Source organism: Pipra filicauda, unplaced genomic scaffold (genome assembly GCF_003945595.2).
Source record: "Pipra filicauda isolate LSUMZ 115617 unplaced genomic scaffold, ASM394559v2 scaffold148_size1903560_pilon, whole genome shotgun sequence".
Taxonomy (NCBI): Eukaryota; Metazoa; Chordata; class Aves; order Passeriformes; family Pipridae; genus Pipra; species Pipra filicauda.
In genome coordinates, this window is record NW_024103973.1 from 1,802,518 (window position 1) to 1,818,155 (window position 15,638).

At 49.3% G+C, this 15,638-nt stretch overlaps 1 protein-coding gene across 3 annotated transcripts in view; it reads right to left on the reverse strand.

Annotated features, from left to right (window-relative positions):
- Window positions 1–15,638, reverse strand: part of PRICKLE2 (prickle planar cell polarity protein 2) — a 105,642-nt gene that overhangs the window by 15,276 nt on the left and 74,728 nt on the right. For all 3 annotated transcript variants that reach the window (XM_027723012.2, XM_027723015.2, XM_027723013.2), the window contains 4 exons: window positions 5,633–5,746; window positions 3,760–3,897; window positions 2,910–3,113; window positions 1,030–1,216 (listed from right to left, as the gene is read on the reverse strand). In XM_027723012.2, coding sequence (XP_027578813.2) covers window positions 1,030–1,216; window positions 2,910–3,113; window positions 3,760–3,897; window positions 5,633–5,746 — 643 coding nt within the window. The remainder of the gene's footprint in view (window positions 1–1,029; window positions 1,217–2,909; window positions 3,114–3,759; window positions 3,898–5,632; window positions 5,747–15,638) is intronic.

A 15,638-nucleotide genomic window follows, 5' to 3' on the forward strand; every position in this document is an offset into this window, starting at 1 on the left:
AACTTGCAGCAAAACGGTTGCAGACCCTCCTTTGCTAGAAATGTACAAATATGCACCAAAACAGGGATTTTAGCCTGAAAACCTAACAGTCAGCAGGCTCCAGCCAGCTGGTCAGACTGAAGATCAGCAGATGGGGAAGCACAAGAGAAGGGAGTGTGTGAGAAGCGTTAACAGCTGCTTCTTCACCGCTCTGCAGCTGAGCTTTCGGGAAGGATGTGCTGCAGGTCACAGCAAACGCATCCTCCCAAGTGCTTCACTGAAGCCCTGAATTTCCCCTCCCTGTGCCATCTGGCTGGTGCACAAGAGCAAAATGTTTGGTTTTTCCTTCTCTGCAGCCCCTGAAATATTTGAACATGTGAGCTCACCTCTGTGGGCAAAGGGAGAGCTGCCTGCATGCTCACGAGCAAGTGCTCAGCCAAGTGGCAAAGGGGACTGGGGAGAGCAGCAAGGTGCTTCCCAGCCCACCCGGCTGGGGGACAGCATATCCCCCTGAATAAAGTGCATTTTAAACCACTGTTCTAGAAACACAGATGGACCCTCATGAGTTATTTCTTTCTGTCTGAGAACACCTATCTGCAGGGCTGATTTAAAAAGGCAAACAGAAACAATAATGATGCCTAATGAACAAGCACCTTTTCTGACAGTGATCTTTTGGCAAGCTTGGATGGGAAAAATCTGTGTTGAAGAATCAGGCTGTTCACAGGAAAATGAGATTTAAAGGAAAAAAAGCGTGCGTTACATTAGGCCAGGGAAGGCTTTCACCACTAGCTGCCACAGCTCCTGAGGTACCCTCTGATAATTAATTCTCCCCTCTCTGACTACAGAAAGGGATAAACAGTGGTTTGACCAAACAAATCACTGTGCCACCTCCTTGGTGGGATGGGAGAGGGGTACAAGAGGCTGGAGCAGACCCCAGCCACAGGCAGTCCTGCCTGCAGCCCCACAGTGTCTTAAAGCAACAGCTCTTGCCAGAAACAACCTCCCAGGCAGAGGTTTGCCCCGCTGCCCTCTGGCACTGCTGGCACGTACCGATGTGCTGGGCGCAGGTGTCGCAGTACTCAGCGTAGAGGGACTCGAAGCAGCTGCAGCAGTAGGGCCTGCCATCCTTCATGATGTACCGCTGCCCCCCCAGCACTGTCTCACACTCAAAGCAGCAGAAGTGCTTCATGTGCCAGTGCCGCCCTTCGGCCTCTGTGCACTCGTCAGCAAAAATGATCTGGGGGGAAAACACAAACGTGGAGCAGAGTTGGTCAGAAAGGGGTCCTGGGACACAGACACCAACCTTTGTGCCTCTGGTCTGTGCGTGGCAGCTATTCCCATTTGTTCATACAACCTCCAAGTTTTACAGCTAGCCACCCCAGTCCAGCGCGAGAAATTCCCATGGTTTGGCTTGTGGCAGGGGCATCCATCCTTTCATAGGAAAATCTATTAAAATGCAAATACCTCAGGAGCAAGTTATTGCCCGGACTGCAAAGCGTTAAGGCAGAGCTGCAGTAACGTGCTCGAAGCTCATCCATCAGCTGACAGGGTCGATCAGGGTAATAAACACGCTTATACACAACCTATCGATCTGGTGGACTTCTGAAGAACAGAGCAGCCACTTACTGGAACACATTTACCCATCTCTGAAACAGGGACCTGAGCACAAAGGATGAGCAAAAGCACAAGGAGAAGTGGCAGCTCTATGGGGGAGAGAGAAGACAGAGCTACCTGGCTCCTCACAGTCACCAGTACCCTACCCTGTGTGCTTATCAAGGTGATTGCAGTCATTATACCAGTGGGAAAACTGAGGCACAGAGCACTGTTAAGGGGGAGCTGGTGAAGCAGCCATTTAAAATATTTTCAGCAGATGCTTTCTTGCTGTCTCTGTTTCACATCCCCATTCCATCTCAACTCCCAAGCCAAGTCAAGGGACCAAGAAGCCCTGGCTCTGCTCCCTCGTTCTCTGCCCTGTCACAAGGCACACTAAAACCTTTTCACCTGCAGATCCTCTTAGCCCTGAATTACCCTTTCTCACAATTAGCATTGGATGTTTCAGGAGAAGAAAAGCGTGTTAAAGAAGGAGTTGAATGAAAGACTTAAACAAGAATTTGCAGGGATAAAAAGTACGTGAAAAAAAATTACCCAGCCTAAGCCACAAAGAAATAGGGCCAATCGAATGGTTAGAGGTTGTTTTTCACTGGTAATGCTACAAATTTAATTGGATACATACGTCAATGCTCTTCAGATATGAAGTGCATATAGCCTTGGATATTTACTATTACACGCTTGCAAAGATAGGACGTGGTATTTTATAGTACAGATGGTTTTCCACACTATGGTTTTTGTAACTTTAAAAACCAGAACAATTTCCTTCACCAGCCTTTTAAACAGAGATTGACACTTGAGAAATGCTCAGAGACGACTCTGTATGGTCTTCTATATCAGTTTTGTATTCCATTTGTTCGGCTTCCTATAGCCTGTTAATCGCCTCTCTTAAAGCCTATTTCAGCTTAGTGTGTATGCTCAGACATGACTGACTGTAGGAAACACAGCACTCATCCCATCAGAGGCTTCTTCTGGGAAAATAGAGGAGAAAGGAGGACCACCACACCCACCTGGGCTAAAATCACAGCATGGGGGCTGTGCTCCTACTGGAAACAGAGAACCCCCCCAGCTCCCTGCGTGTAGACAAGGACCTGTCTCTGAACAGTCCTAGGCATACTGCAACAAAGAATACCCGAAACCTCAGGAAAAGCTTGGCTGAACCTTTGGCAAAGCCAAGCCATCATATTTTGTGTGCATGCCTCCATGCAGAGGTCAGGATGGATGGAGAGGAAAACGCCACCCAGGGAGCAAGGGGAACCCTCTTGCGCCACCCCCACAGGCAGCAGCATCAGCGGCAGATGCTGGGGTGAGCTGGCTCTTACCTCGTCGCACGCGGCACAGCGGGGCTTGAGGCACTCGGCGTGGTGCCTGCCACAGTAGATCTTCCCATCTTGGTAGAAGTAGATCAGGTCAACCAGCAGCTCATTGCAGACGCTGCAGATGAAGCAGGGAGGGTGCCAGCAAACACCGTGTCCCGCTCGCGAGGCGAAGACGGCCATGTCCCCTCCGTTGATCTGGCCGCCGCACTGTCAGAAAAGCTGGTGACTAACGGGGGGTGTGGGTGAACCCACTGCCACCCATTACCAAGCAGATGCTCTCACAACCACCCCCTGCAGAGTGCCAGGAGCTGAAGTGACTACTCCACATCAAATATTGCAGGGTGCTCTTGAAACATTTCCTGACAGACCCCAGTGCTCGTACCTGGTGGGGTCACGAGCGGGCGCTTCTCCCGCGAGCTTCATAAAATCATAGAATGGTTTGGGCTGGAAGGGATCTTAAAGATCATCTAGTTCCAACCTCTCCTGCCATGGGCAAGGACACCTTCCACTAGACCAGGACCAAGCCCTGTCCAATCTGGCCTTGAATACTTCCAGGGACGGGGTAGCCACAGCTTCTCTGGTAACCTGTGCCAGAGTCTCACCACCCTCACAGTAAAGAATTTCTTTCTAATATTTAATCTAAACCTACCCTCTGTTAGTTTAAAGCCATTCTCCTTGTGATAGGGAAAGTCTCTCTCTAGCTCTCTTGTAGCCCCTTTAGGTACTGGAAAGGGCTCTAAGGTCTCCCTGGAGCCTTCTCTTCTCCAGACTGAACAAGCCCAAGTCTCTCAGCCTGCCTTCACAGGAGAGGTGCTTCACTGATTCAAGTGCCAGTTCATCAGCTGCTACCCACCTGCTCACAGATGGCTCCTGTCATAGTTACAGGGAATGGCCGAACATTGCCTCTCCCTAAATTTTCCCTCTTCCTTTGGTTGCTGAAGAGTTTGAGCTCCCTCTTCTCCTCCTCATCCAATGAATTGCAATAGCGGACCTAAAAAACACAAGTGATGCTCAGTGTTAGGAGTGTTCCTGGCTCCCCAGACAGCGAGCTGCAGTCCCACGGGCCCTGCAAACCTCAGCATGGGGACTATGCAAACTCTGCCCTTGGCTCAGGGGACACAGGAGAAATGCAGGTGTCTGGGCTTTGGTCATCTGGGGTTTGGTCGGAATTTCAAGAGGTTGAGATGAGAAGAAAGGGCAAGAGAAAGGTTGCTTTTTGGCTGCTCAGTTTGCAGAAAAGTCTTAGAAGTTAGATTCTCAGAGTCCTACCCAGACCAGCAATTGGAGTGATGGTTTTCCTGCTTTCTCCACCAGATTCCTATAGCAGAGGTCTTCAAAACATTTCACTGGCATTTCCAGAGCACAGCCCCTTTTCCCTGTGCAAATGACGGAGTTTCAGTGATTTGTGAACTATTTTTCCAGCACAGGGTCAAGTCTGTACATTTCCAAAATCTTTGCATTGGAAGGTAATAAGGAAATAAGTAAAATAAAATGATACAGTGAATGATGCCATCTCCCCAAAGCTTATAAAACTCTGAGGTTTTCCGGGCTATTTTCATCCTGCAGGCTTAGCTCTTGGCTGGTTGCACCTCAATGGAGAATACGAGTGGAGAGTCAAGGCAGCCACGTGTAGTACCAGTGCCCGATCCAGTCTCCATTATGCAGGAGAGCAGATTCATGGAGCCGAGCAGGGTTATTCATGTGAGCAACCAACACACCTTGAGTGTTCAAAGGAGCAAAATCGAGCATGAGGGGAACTTGGATGCAAAATGTGCCAATTTACAGAAAATACACACAGACTTGTGTGTCTAACTTGCAGCAACATGGGTTGCAGTAGCATCATTTGTGCATATTTATTCTCATATTTTTGGCTGTCAGAGGCTGTGGGTTTCAAGCAGATGCCAGGAAAGCAAGCAGGCAGGCAGGTCGGGGCCTGAGGGTGTATAGGAAGAAGCCCCTTCCTGGTGCCTGGAGCTCCCCCTGCGCTGGCAGCGCTGTGCTGTGCCCGTGGCACCCAGCCACGCGCAGGCAAACCTGTTAAAATCTGACCTAGACCAAACAAGTTACCTGCATGTATTTTCCAGAGCGGCTTCTTCAGAAAGCAGCATGAAAACGATTCTTTTTGTTTACACAGGGAAATTTTGCGGGAAGCCAGCGTTCTCACTGGTGAGCTCAGGATGTCAAAAGACCAGACCCTTTTTGCTGCCTCACATCGTTCTTGTAAGACGTAAGAATGTTTATTTGCTCTGACTGGTCTTGACTCAACCTCTGGCTTGCCAGGCTCTCCCAGCTCATGAGGCTCAGCCCAAGTGAAGCCCCTCCTTGGCACACTCACTCCCACTCCCAAGGTGAGTTGGAAGCAGCACCTGGGAAAAGGCTTTTACAACTTTGTATCTGTCTCTAGATGATCTCAACAGCATTACAAGCCACTTTTAATGGGGTTTTGGCCTCCAAGGGCTGATAAAATGCTTTTATTTCAGAGAACTGCAGAACTGATGAAAAATTTTTAACTTCAGAAACAAACAACTCTCCACCTCCAACACAACCAAAGCAGGGAGCAAACACAGCCACTTAAATAGCAACATGATCAAACTTCAAGTAAATCCCCCCAAGAAGCAAAAGGAGTTGAGAAAGGATGAGCCATGCTTCCCCACAAGCAACCCCAGGAGGTGCATCCACTCTCCGCCCGCAGCCCTGCTGATGTCCGAGGAGTTTTGGACACTGACCTCATTGTCATGCGGTGGCAGCTGATGCAGAAGTTGCTTTATGCGAGACTTTTCTCCCGGGCTGTTGACGTAGGGGACCTTGTCCTCGGGCAGGCAGCTGTAGTACTGGTGCACCTACGGAGCAAGAGAGGGGACTGCAGAGGGGTTCCCCGGCCAAGCCCGTGCCCCCATGCCCAGCCAGCAGCCAACCCCCCGAGCCAGTGGGCGCTGGGTCTTCCCAAAGATTTTGAGCATGGAAAGGCAGGCAGGAGCTGCTCTGGGTTTCCTGCCTTTTTCTCCTCGGAGGAAGAGGGGTGGCAGCCCCGGCGAGGCGGCAGGCGTGTTACCGTTTGCTCGGTCAGCCTCCATAGCGTGAGCATGTTGCGCCGGCTGCGGGGATGTGTCGGCACCTGCCTCGGCTGGGGAGGTTAAAAAGGCTGCGCCCCGGTAGCCTCCGAGTTGCCGGCTATCTCAGCCTCCACCTCCATCAAAACCCTCCGGGTTTTTTTCTGCAGCAATTTGTGGAAGTAAACAGCAGATAAAAATCTGTTGGAAGGCTTAGTTTTTCTCTTTTGTCTCAGAGCGTATAATTAAAATCGGCTATTAAAAAGGCTGGAGGACGGCGTGCCCGGCGCTGGGAGCGCAGTGCAGCCCGGAGAGGAAGCACACCCTGAACCCCAGCGTCTCTCCTCCGACTGCCACACCTGGGACGTGCACTGAAGGGCCGGGCCAGCACCGGGAGGGGACTCACTGGCTGATCTGCGCTGAAATGGCCACAGTGAAGCTGAACGGCTTGGGAAGAACCAGGAGAAGGAGAGGTAAGGGAGAGCTCGGCTGGGATTGCAATTCTCTGCAGACCCAGATGCCTCTGGATGCTTGGGCAGGAGGAGAAGGCTGGCTGGCTTCCTTAAATCTGCTCTTGGCTACAGAGATGCAGGCTGTTTTGCCAGCACACACAGCTTTCTGCCTTTGCCGCGGTGGGATTAGACCCGAGATGCTCCCTCAGCTCTCAGCAATTCATTTTGGAGTGGCTGCACCGCCTGCAGCTTTCACAGGGCTTTTCCCAAATGACACTTCCTTCGCAGCAGCTTCTGATCAGCTTTTTCCCTCGCTGTATGTTTTGGACTTTGGCCTAGAAAGCACCACCTGTGCTGGCTCTCCCCAGAGAAGCCCTCTCTGCCCACACAACCCCACAGCATCTGTGGATGACAAGCTGCCGTGGGTCAATGGGAGGGGTGGGGACACCAGGGTCAGGTCACACAGGGGTGGCTGGCAAGAGAGCTCGCCTGTAGGCTCATAAGTTGACAGAGGTGGCTTATAAACATACTTACCTTCCACAGGAAGAAATACTCTTTTATTCCAGAATAAATATCCAAACCTGTCTTTATTCAGGAATAATTGCTTTGCATTCACCTCACTCCCTGCTCTCATTTAGAGCTACCTGCAAGCAGAGCTGCTCCAGTGCTTTTCTCAATTTATGTTCCTCCCCAAACTGATGTCACCATCCACCTTTCCCCATCATCATGTTTTCCAGAAAGGGAGATTTTTAGCAGATTTCCACCCGTAACTCTGCAGTGCTGATGACAAGGGAACTGCTTGTGTCATGAAGCTGAAGAATATGCTGAGCATATGCCACTGCAAAACCCTAAATTTGTTTTGCTAAGGCACAGCAGAAACAGACCCACCAGCTATGGAAACTGTCAAAGAAAGAATGGCTGCAAAGTATTTTGTTATGTTAAAAAGAAAACAAACTATGTACATTGGAATACTTACTTTGCATTTATAGAGCATCCTTCATCCAGGGACATCAAAGCACATTGAAAACGCTTAAATTCTTATGATGTGCTACACAAGGTGGTAAATATACATACTGGAAAGGACTAATTGCAGCATCACAATGTTAAATGAGCGCCATGAGTTTATGCAGCAAGCCTGTAGCAGAGTTTGCAGTTGAAAATCTCCAGTGATGTCCCAGATGCCATTATCCTTTACTGGGCTGCCAGGCTTCCTTGCTGCCTGCCCGGCCGGCACACACTCCTGCTGGCTTCTCCTGCCAAACTCCCCACGTGCAAACAGGCTGCTCACTGTGCACTGTGCTCACATTGGTTAGTTTGTGTTTTTATTTCTTGCAATGAAATTTTTTTGCCCACTGAGTCCTTGAAGTTGAAGGAGATCATAAATTATTTTTTTTTTTTGAAGAGCTGCCAAATTCCTAAAGCAACGAGCCCTAAGACGCTCACCCTGGGCAAAAAGCAAGGATTGGGGGTTCTTTCTTCTTCCTTCAGCAGCCTGGGTGCTGCCTTCCCAGAGCCCAGTACAGCAGGATGTATGTGCCCAGCTCCGCTCCTGTTTCCGGTGGGAAGTTTTCCATTTAGTCTCAGCAGGTCCGCAGGAACTGGTTCCCATCAGACCCACAACATAGCTCGGCAGGGATGGGCAATTTGGTTTGAGAAGCAAAGCAAAATAAATATAACAGGCTCCAACCTGTGTTCTGTTGCCTGAAATAACCTGAAAGGGTTTGCTCTGGATCCGCGTCAGCCAGGGGGACCTTCCGCAGGGGTGCCCATGGACAGGATGGAATGGAGACAGCTGCCACTCTTTGCCCAGCGCCTGCGGGACATCTCATGAGGAGGAAATCCTTATGCCTGCCAATGGCTTCCTCCAGCCACCATCCTTCCTGGGGACAAACTTGAACCAGAGGGCTGCACAGATCCTTTCACCTGGGGCATTGCTCCTATCCCAAGAGATCCACCCAGAGTGCAGATGAAGAGCAAAAGGACACCCCTTGCCCAGGCTGACGTTAAGCCACGCTTGTGCAAATAATACTTTCCCATCCATCACCCGTTCCCACGGCATGCACCCAGCTCCCTGGCTGGAAGAGCCAAGGCTGGGAGGGACAGTGCCACAGGCTGCCAGCATCCCTGCCTCTGTGCTCAGCCGGCTGCATTTCTGACCCGCCAAGTGAGCATCTGGCTCAAGAATAAGGAAAATAAAAGAAGGAAAAGGGGATTCTCAGATCAGTCTGGTTTTTCAGGGAAAAGGCATGCAGAAAATGTTAACTTGCTGGAAAACGAAAACTGCTCAGTCTGCACTTTGCTTTTGTACAAAAGGTCACTGTTTTACGTTACAGTAACTCCTCCTCCGTCCGGCTCTGGTTTGGAGCACGCACAAGCCTCGTGGCTGGGGAGCCCTGCAGGGCCAGGGCCAGACCCCCCATGCACCGGTGGACGGCTCCTCACTGCCCTTACACGCTCTGCAACATGAGCTGCACCCAGACAAGGACAACAGCGAGGGGCAATGACCTCAGATGGATAACATTTCCTTTTTAAATCGTGCAGTATCTGTAACTGTTTTATTATTAAATACTTCTGCCATACAACACCGCAGCTCTACACACTCCTACTGCCCCTCGCAACAGATCTGCTCTGCCCAAGATTAACCAAACAAGCATCATTAACACACAGGAGCCACTCGTGGTGCCAGACTAGGTTCATCCTCAGTTTCTCCATTTGCCCGACTTCGCTCTGACCTCCACTCACATCTGGATGAGAGAAACTGCAGAGGAATCTGGAATACAAGCCTGACAGAGCTCAGGAAGCATTTGGACAATACTCTCAGGCACATCGTGTGACTCCTGGGGATGGTCCTATGCAGGGTTGAGAGTTGGACTCGATGATCCTTGTGGGTCCCTTCCAATTCAGCATATTCTGTGATTCTGTAAGTTAAAATAAGGCCTCAGACAACATCACGAGGCCGCAGATGCCAGGGGGATGGGCTGGACAGTGTGCTGGACACCAGGCCAGTTGTGGGTGCTGGGTGCCATGGTACACTGGCCAGCTGGGCAAGCCCCATCCTGCCCCAGGGAGATCTCCCAGGCACTCGGACAGGCTCTGTGTCGCCAGAACTCAGCACAGCAGATATCCATCTTCCCAGGGTGTTATTATCACCTTCAAAAGGGAAACGTCCAAACACCAAGCTTTGTTAACAAAAACTGATACGCATTTCGGAAATTAACAGCTGCTTGAAGCAAAAAGGGGAAGGGGGCATGGGACAGGAGAGGGATATAGAAATTAAAAGAGAAAGAAACCAGGAGAAAGGAAAGAACATAATGTAAAATGAGGGTTAGAAAAAGCCTTTTAAGTGGAGCCAACTTTATTCAAAGGCACTGAGGAAAGTAATTACGTTAGTTTACAAATGCCTTTGTGTTCTGCAGTCTTCCTAGGTTTGGGGTGTGTTTCCAGTTTAACTTTGACTGTTTACAAACCTACCCCGACTGCTAAATAAAGGCAGGACTGCAGCTTGTCCTGACAGTCCCAGAGTGACCAAAGACAAAACCCACATGAGCGTCTGTGAGCAACGTCTTACACCTCCTAGAAGAAAAAGTTTGCAAACATCCTGTAAATTTAAGCTATTGATGAAGGATCTCTTTGATCAATGAATTAAAGGAGGTGGAGGGGGAATATCATTTTTCTTATGCCACAAATTGCTGTTGGGAAGCAGTGTTTGGTTGTACTCGCCCTGAGTACAACACATCTTCCTAAAGCACCCACCAAACTGGGCTGTTTGGAATGACTGTGCTGCTGGGATGGACTACAAAGGAGCACGAGGTGTCCTGGCACGGGTGCCGACTTGCTCAGTCCTCACAGCTCTGGCACATCCACCTGGGCAATCCCACCTGGCTTTCATGGAACCAAACAAACTGCAAAACCATCTGCAAGGTTTTTGCAAAGAGCCCTGCAAGGGCAGGACGTGCTGCACTGTGTGCAGTACGGTGTCTGCACACAGATGTCCCCAAAAAGGGGACCTTGGTGCGTCAGCCACTGCTCAGGCACAGTGCAGTAAATCATCACACACAGTGGAGCCTGTCCAAAATACAGGCACACAGCATTGTCTGACATCTACCCATGCCCAGGACAGTATCATTTCCCTTGGGACCATGCTGGGGTACCACAGCCCTGGCAATCCATCCCGCACCACCCAGGGATGTAGCACAGCAGCACGGGGAGCTGTCGGCACATTGACGTGCGTGCACTCAGTCGTGGTCCTGTCCCTGGCTCGCTGCGTGCGAGCTCCCACAGGATTTGGCTGCAGAGGGGGGAAGGCAGCCAGTGGCTCTGACAAGCCTGTGCTGGCCCAGGCGAGCAGGGTTGCTCCTGTGGCTTGCCTGCTCCTCCCCAGTGCCGGTTTCGGAACAACACATATCAGGGATTAATGATCTTTTACACCGAGCACTTAAAATTGACAGAGAAACAAATCTGATGCTTTAGTATTTCTCTCATTCCTGCTGGCCTTCCTTAGAAAAGCAAGGGGGAAATATCCCAAACAAGTCACATGCAAATAACCTTGCCAATGTGTCTGCAAAACACTGCAAGTGCTCGTACACGTCAGCTCACACATGAGCTCCACAGATGACAGCATGTGTGAGCCTGGAAAACGGGTTCAGTGTGCTTTGGCCTGAATCTGGCACGTCCTCCTTTTCAAGGCCATTAGGATACAAAGCACTTATTTATTTCTTGAAGCAAAACAATCCTTACAGCAAGGCCAGATGCTCTGAAACAGAGAGGAGAGTGGGAACTGCTGGCTAAGTCTGCCAAGAGCGGGGATGCAGCCAGGCACGCACCCCAGAGGGACCCGGAGTGCCCCCCGAGACCCTGAAACCCCAGCTGGGAGAAGACCTGTATCACCCCCAGATCCATGAGCATGCCCATGTGCCGGCACACGGCGGTGGGAGGCAGATGCAATCCCTGGCGCCGGGCAGTCCGACATCCTGCAATGTTGGGTTTGCTCTTGGAAACCCGCTCCTAAGGCAGAGGGACAAAGGCAGGGAACAAAGGAAAAATAATTTTTCTAAGTGCTATTTTTTCTGGCACGCTCTGCAGCTCTCTGTACGCTCCTCTCCCAGGGCTAACGGCAGTCGAGGCGTCTGAGTGTTGCTGCTCCCCAGTTGAGAATGACATCCATTCCTGCCAAGCCTTTGGAGCAGCTTTTGGTCTGTAAGAGATCCCGCGGAAACATTGCTTCCTGCTGGCATCAAAGAGGAACATTTGAATGAAGGCCGTACATCCACACGTTTTAGACTTGTGAAAGTGTATGACATGATTTTTCTTTTTTAAGCAGAAATTGAATTTGGATTAAAAGGAGCCAGATCACTCCTTTCAATAGCATCCAAGAGCGGTCTGTGCTGCGAGGTCCTGACCGGCAGAGCCGTTCTTCCAGGGCTCAGGGTCCCCTGGAGCATCAGGAGTGATAATGATCATCTGCTGCATTGATCATTGTTGATCATTCCCCCGTGTATCACACTTAAAATGCTCCTGGATTTCTGAGGCACAGGATAGCTCACTAGCATAATGCTGCAACATGGAAAAGCTGTAATTGCACGGTGGAATAAAGCTCCAGGACAAGTTTATATCGTGCAGTTCAGGGCTTTTCAGTTTCCTTTTCCCACTCCCTCCTCCCCTGCCTCTCACCTCTGCTGACCACCACACAGCTGCTTCAAATTTCAGAACTGAGCAAACCATGTCAGGTAAGTGGTTTGACTTCTGTGGCCCACCAAAAGCAGTTGACTCCCTCCCTCATAATAAGATTATTCAAGGATTAAGTAATTTTAACAGCTTCCATGGGTTCACCATGATCAGGCCAACACCCCAGGATACAGAAATGGAGCAAAAGCCCAGACACATGGTTTTGTCATGTTTTCTTTTGCAGCATGGATGTACTCACACTCCTCCATTCACTCTGCTCCAGGGCAGAAGGAATAGCTCTAGGATCTCCTAACCCGCCCCAGCCGCCCCCAAGTCACGCAGCAATGGCATCACACATGGAAAAAGCATTCCATGTGCGGGACTGCTGCTCCATCCAGCAGCTGGGAAGCATTCGGTACAGTCTGATGCCTGGAGGCTGGATTTAGACAGCTCCAGCCTTGAAATAAGAGCCGCTAACTGCCAGGCTATTTAGATACCGAGAGAGTTCACTGAGAAGGTGATGGACTTACCGCTACCTCAAAGTGAAACTGGAGAGCTTTTAAAATTGTGCTGAAATGCGGCTTTTGGCTTAAAATACTCCAGTGTGCACGTGTGTTAGGGGGCAAAATGAGAGGCAGCTGCAGCTCCTGGGATTGGGGTTCATGAGTTACAGCTTCTCCTCAGCACACTCGGCTTCCCATCCACCCTGCCCTGCCAGGAAGGGAGAGCTCTTCATGGAGCTTTTGTCCTTATAAATTAGCTTCTCTGCTCCCACTACTATATATGTTTGGGGCACGGGATTGCTTTGGTCTCTCTTACTCCTTCCTTGTTGCATGCAAGACTTTAGTCTCTTGAGGAGTGAAACAGTTTGCTGAACTGAGAAGTCTCAAGAAAGGACGAGAAAGTACAATGCACTTGACCATGACCCACAGGCACAAATGAGACACGTGTCCCCCTAGAGATGCCTGGCCCAGATAATGTACTTTCTACCACACCAGGGTGGTGAAAATGGGTATCTTTAGGTAAGGTGTAAATGCACGTTCAATGTAGGTTCACCTCCACTCTCCTTTCCTCACTGCGTGACCTGAACAGCAACTGATGAAACTTGGAGGTTTTATAACTCAGGCCCTTGCTGCAGGTCTTGCAAAAGACCCAGAAGAGGAATTAACATGTATGTCAGCCCCTGAATAAACTCCCTGTGACAGTTACGAGTTTCACACCACTGCAAAGTTCTTGAGGTCCAAGTTCTAACAGCTGCCTTAGAGGAAAATCGTCCCCTGAACCTTCACGCTGCTGATTTTAGTTCAGATGAGATTTTCATAACTTTTTTAGGGCCTCAACCAGAGCAACTGTACTGACAAAAGGGACGTAAGTTCTTATGGCACATGCAAGGGTCTCAAATGTTGGCATGCTGGAGCCATACAGAAAGCTGCACCACAGCTTAAGTAGAGCTCCATCTTTTGTTTAATTGGAAATCTCTGCCCATAACCAGCTGCTCCTATTACTGAGACACAATAAAGATAGAAATCCTCAAAAATCCCTTGTATTCAGAAATTCAAGCTGGCATGTTATAACCCCTTTGGATTTCTCCAAACCACAGGCGCAAGGAATTCAAGGCTGCACATTCACATGTATTTACACATGCCTTCCTTGCCTAAAAATGTGAAAAACACATCACAAAAGGACTTATTTTTAAGCATCTGCCCTCAAAACTTATGTCAGTCCAGGGAGAATCAGCTGTCAGACTGCCAGCCCCAGCAGACAAACTGGCTCCTGAAGTTGCCTCCCCTGACTTTGCAGCCAGGCTCAGTCTGGGATCTTGCTTTGCTGAGGACACATTTCTATCAGTGTCTGCCCATTTCAAGACTCTCACAGTTATTTCTTTATCCAACCACTGAACTGCAGGCAGAGAGAAAGAGTATTTCTCAAAGCCTCTGTCCAGAGCTTCTGTACAGCCACCTCTGCCATTCCTTATCTTCCACAAGAGAAGTCCCTCTTCTGCCATACGACAGCTTCTCATTGAGGTCCAATCCAAGTGGGATTAGACCCCACAGGAGCCTCCTGGCCATCCTGTGTAGTTGATTGCTACTACAAGAAACCATATTTTCTAATCACTTTGTAATTTATGGAGCTCAGTCTCGGGTTTTTACCCATCGCTCTCCCTGTTGGCAGGTTGCCACTGAGCCTTACACCTCTGATGGTTTGAAATCTCTTCCAATTTCCTGCCTGAATGCATTTGGAGCCCATTTATATCTATTTTCTTGTGCCAAAGTTGGAGCTTGAGTAACTGCTCTTCCTCCTTTAATGCACAGGGAGTGATCATAATCCTTCAATTTGTTAGGCTGGACAAAACAAGCTCTTCTAGTCTCCTCAACGAAATAGTACTTCCAGTGTCCTTCCGGTTTATATCCCTCTTCTTGAGCAGCAATGGCATATGTTTTAGCTGCTTTTCCAGATGAATTTTTATCCTACCTTAATGCAGTGGTATTATAATTTTTTTATATTGCTGTCTTAATCCCTGTGTTATGAACATATTTAGAAACATATAATATAGATGGCTTTTGAGTAAAGGACTCTGTAATCTTACACACTGATGACTCATAATATAAGGGACAACTTCCAGCTCCACTCCTCATTTCAATGTCTGGATCAATATCTGTGAACACTGGACCAATGCTTTTTTTTCTCTTCAGTAGTGGGCACTGAGTAACCAACAAAATTTTGACTAGTTGACAGGTACCACAGACCAGCTGATGCCTGAATTAGTATCCAGGAACCCAGTGAAACCTTATAGATTTGAGTCAATTCCCCTCTAGATGACACTTAATAATTTAAGCTTTGGATTGAAGGGACTCTCCAAATTCTGCAATGACCTGTGGATACTGCCAAAAACCGATGTCATGTTTGCAGGCCAACTCCTTCCTGCTGAAATCCTGTAAATTGCTGCGTTGAGTGAGATGTGAACACTGTCTCCCAAGAATAGTGAGGTAGGAAGGCTGTCGTCCAAGTATAATAAGAAAACTGCATTAGTCTTTCAGGGGAACACTTACCTCCCCAGTTCATATGCTGTGTAGAGGTTTTAATAAAGTAGAATATTGCAGAAAAAGTTGTTTCATTTCATCTGTTTCACGTCAAAAAAATACAACAGCGAAACAGCAGAAGGCAGAATTCTCTGCCTGCAAATCTGTATTTTCAGCCCAGACTGACATCAGTGTCCTCAGCCAGAGTGGAGCCCACCAGCTGCTCCATGGCAGACATAGCATTGCGGGGGCTCCACATCACGTGCACACACCTGACTCACTGACCAAAAAGCCACAGGTCTGTCTGCAGCCTTGCACAGCTCCAGAGAGTCACTGCAGAGGTATCTCCTACCCCTCAGGAAGCAAATGACCCTTCCTGCACACTGGGACACTCCCAGCCCTGTGATACCCCAGCCACATGATAACTCCTGGAGAAATTCTGTATCCCTGGAAGTGCTGAAGGCCAGGTTGGATGTGGCTTTGAGCAACCTGATCTAGCGGGTGGCATCCCTGCTCATGGCAGGGAGGGTTGGAACCAGATGATCC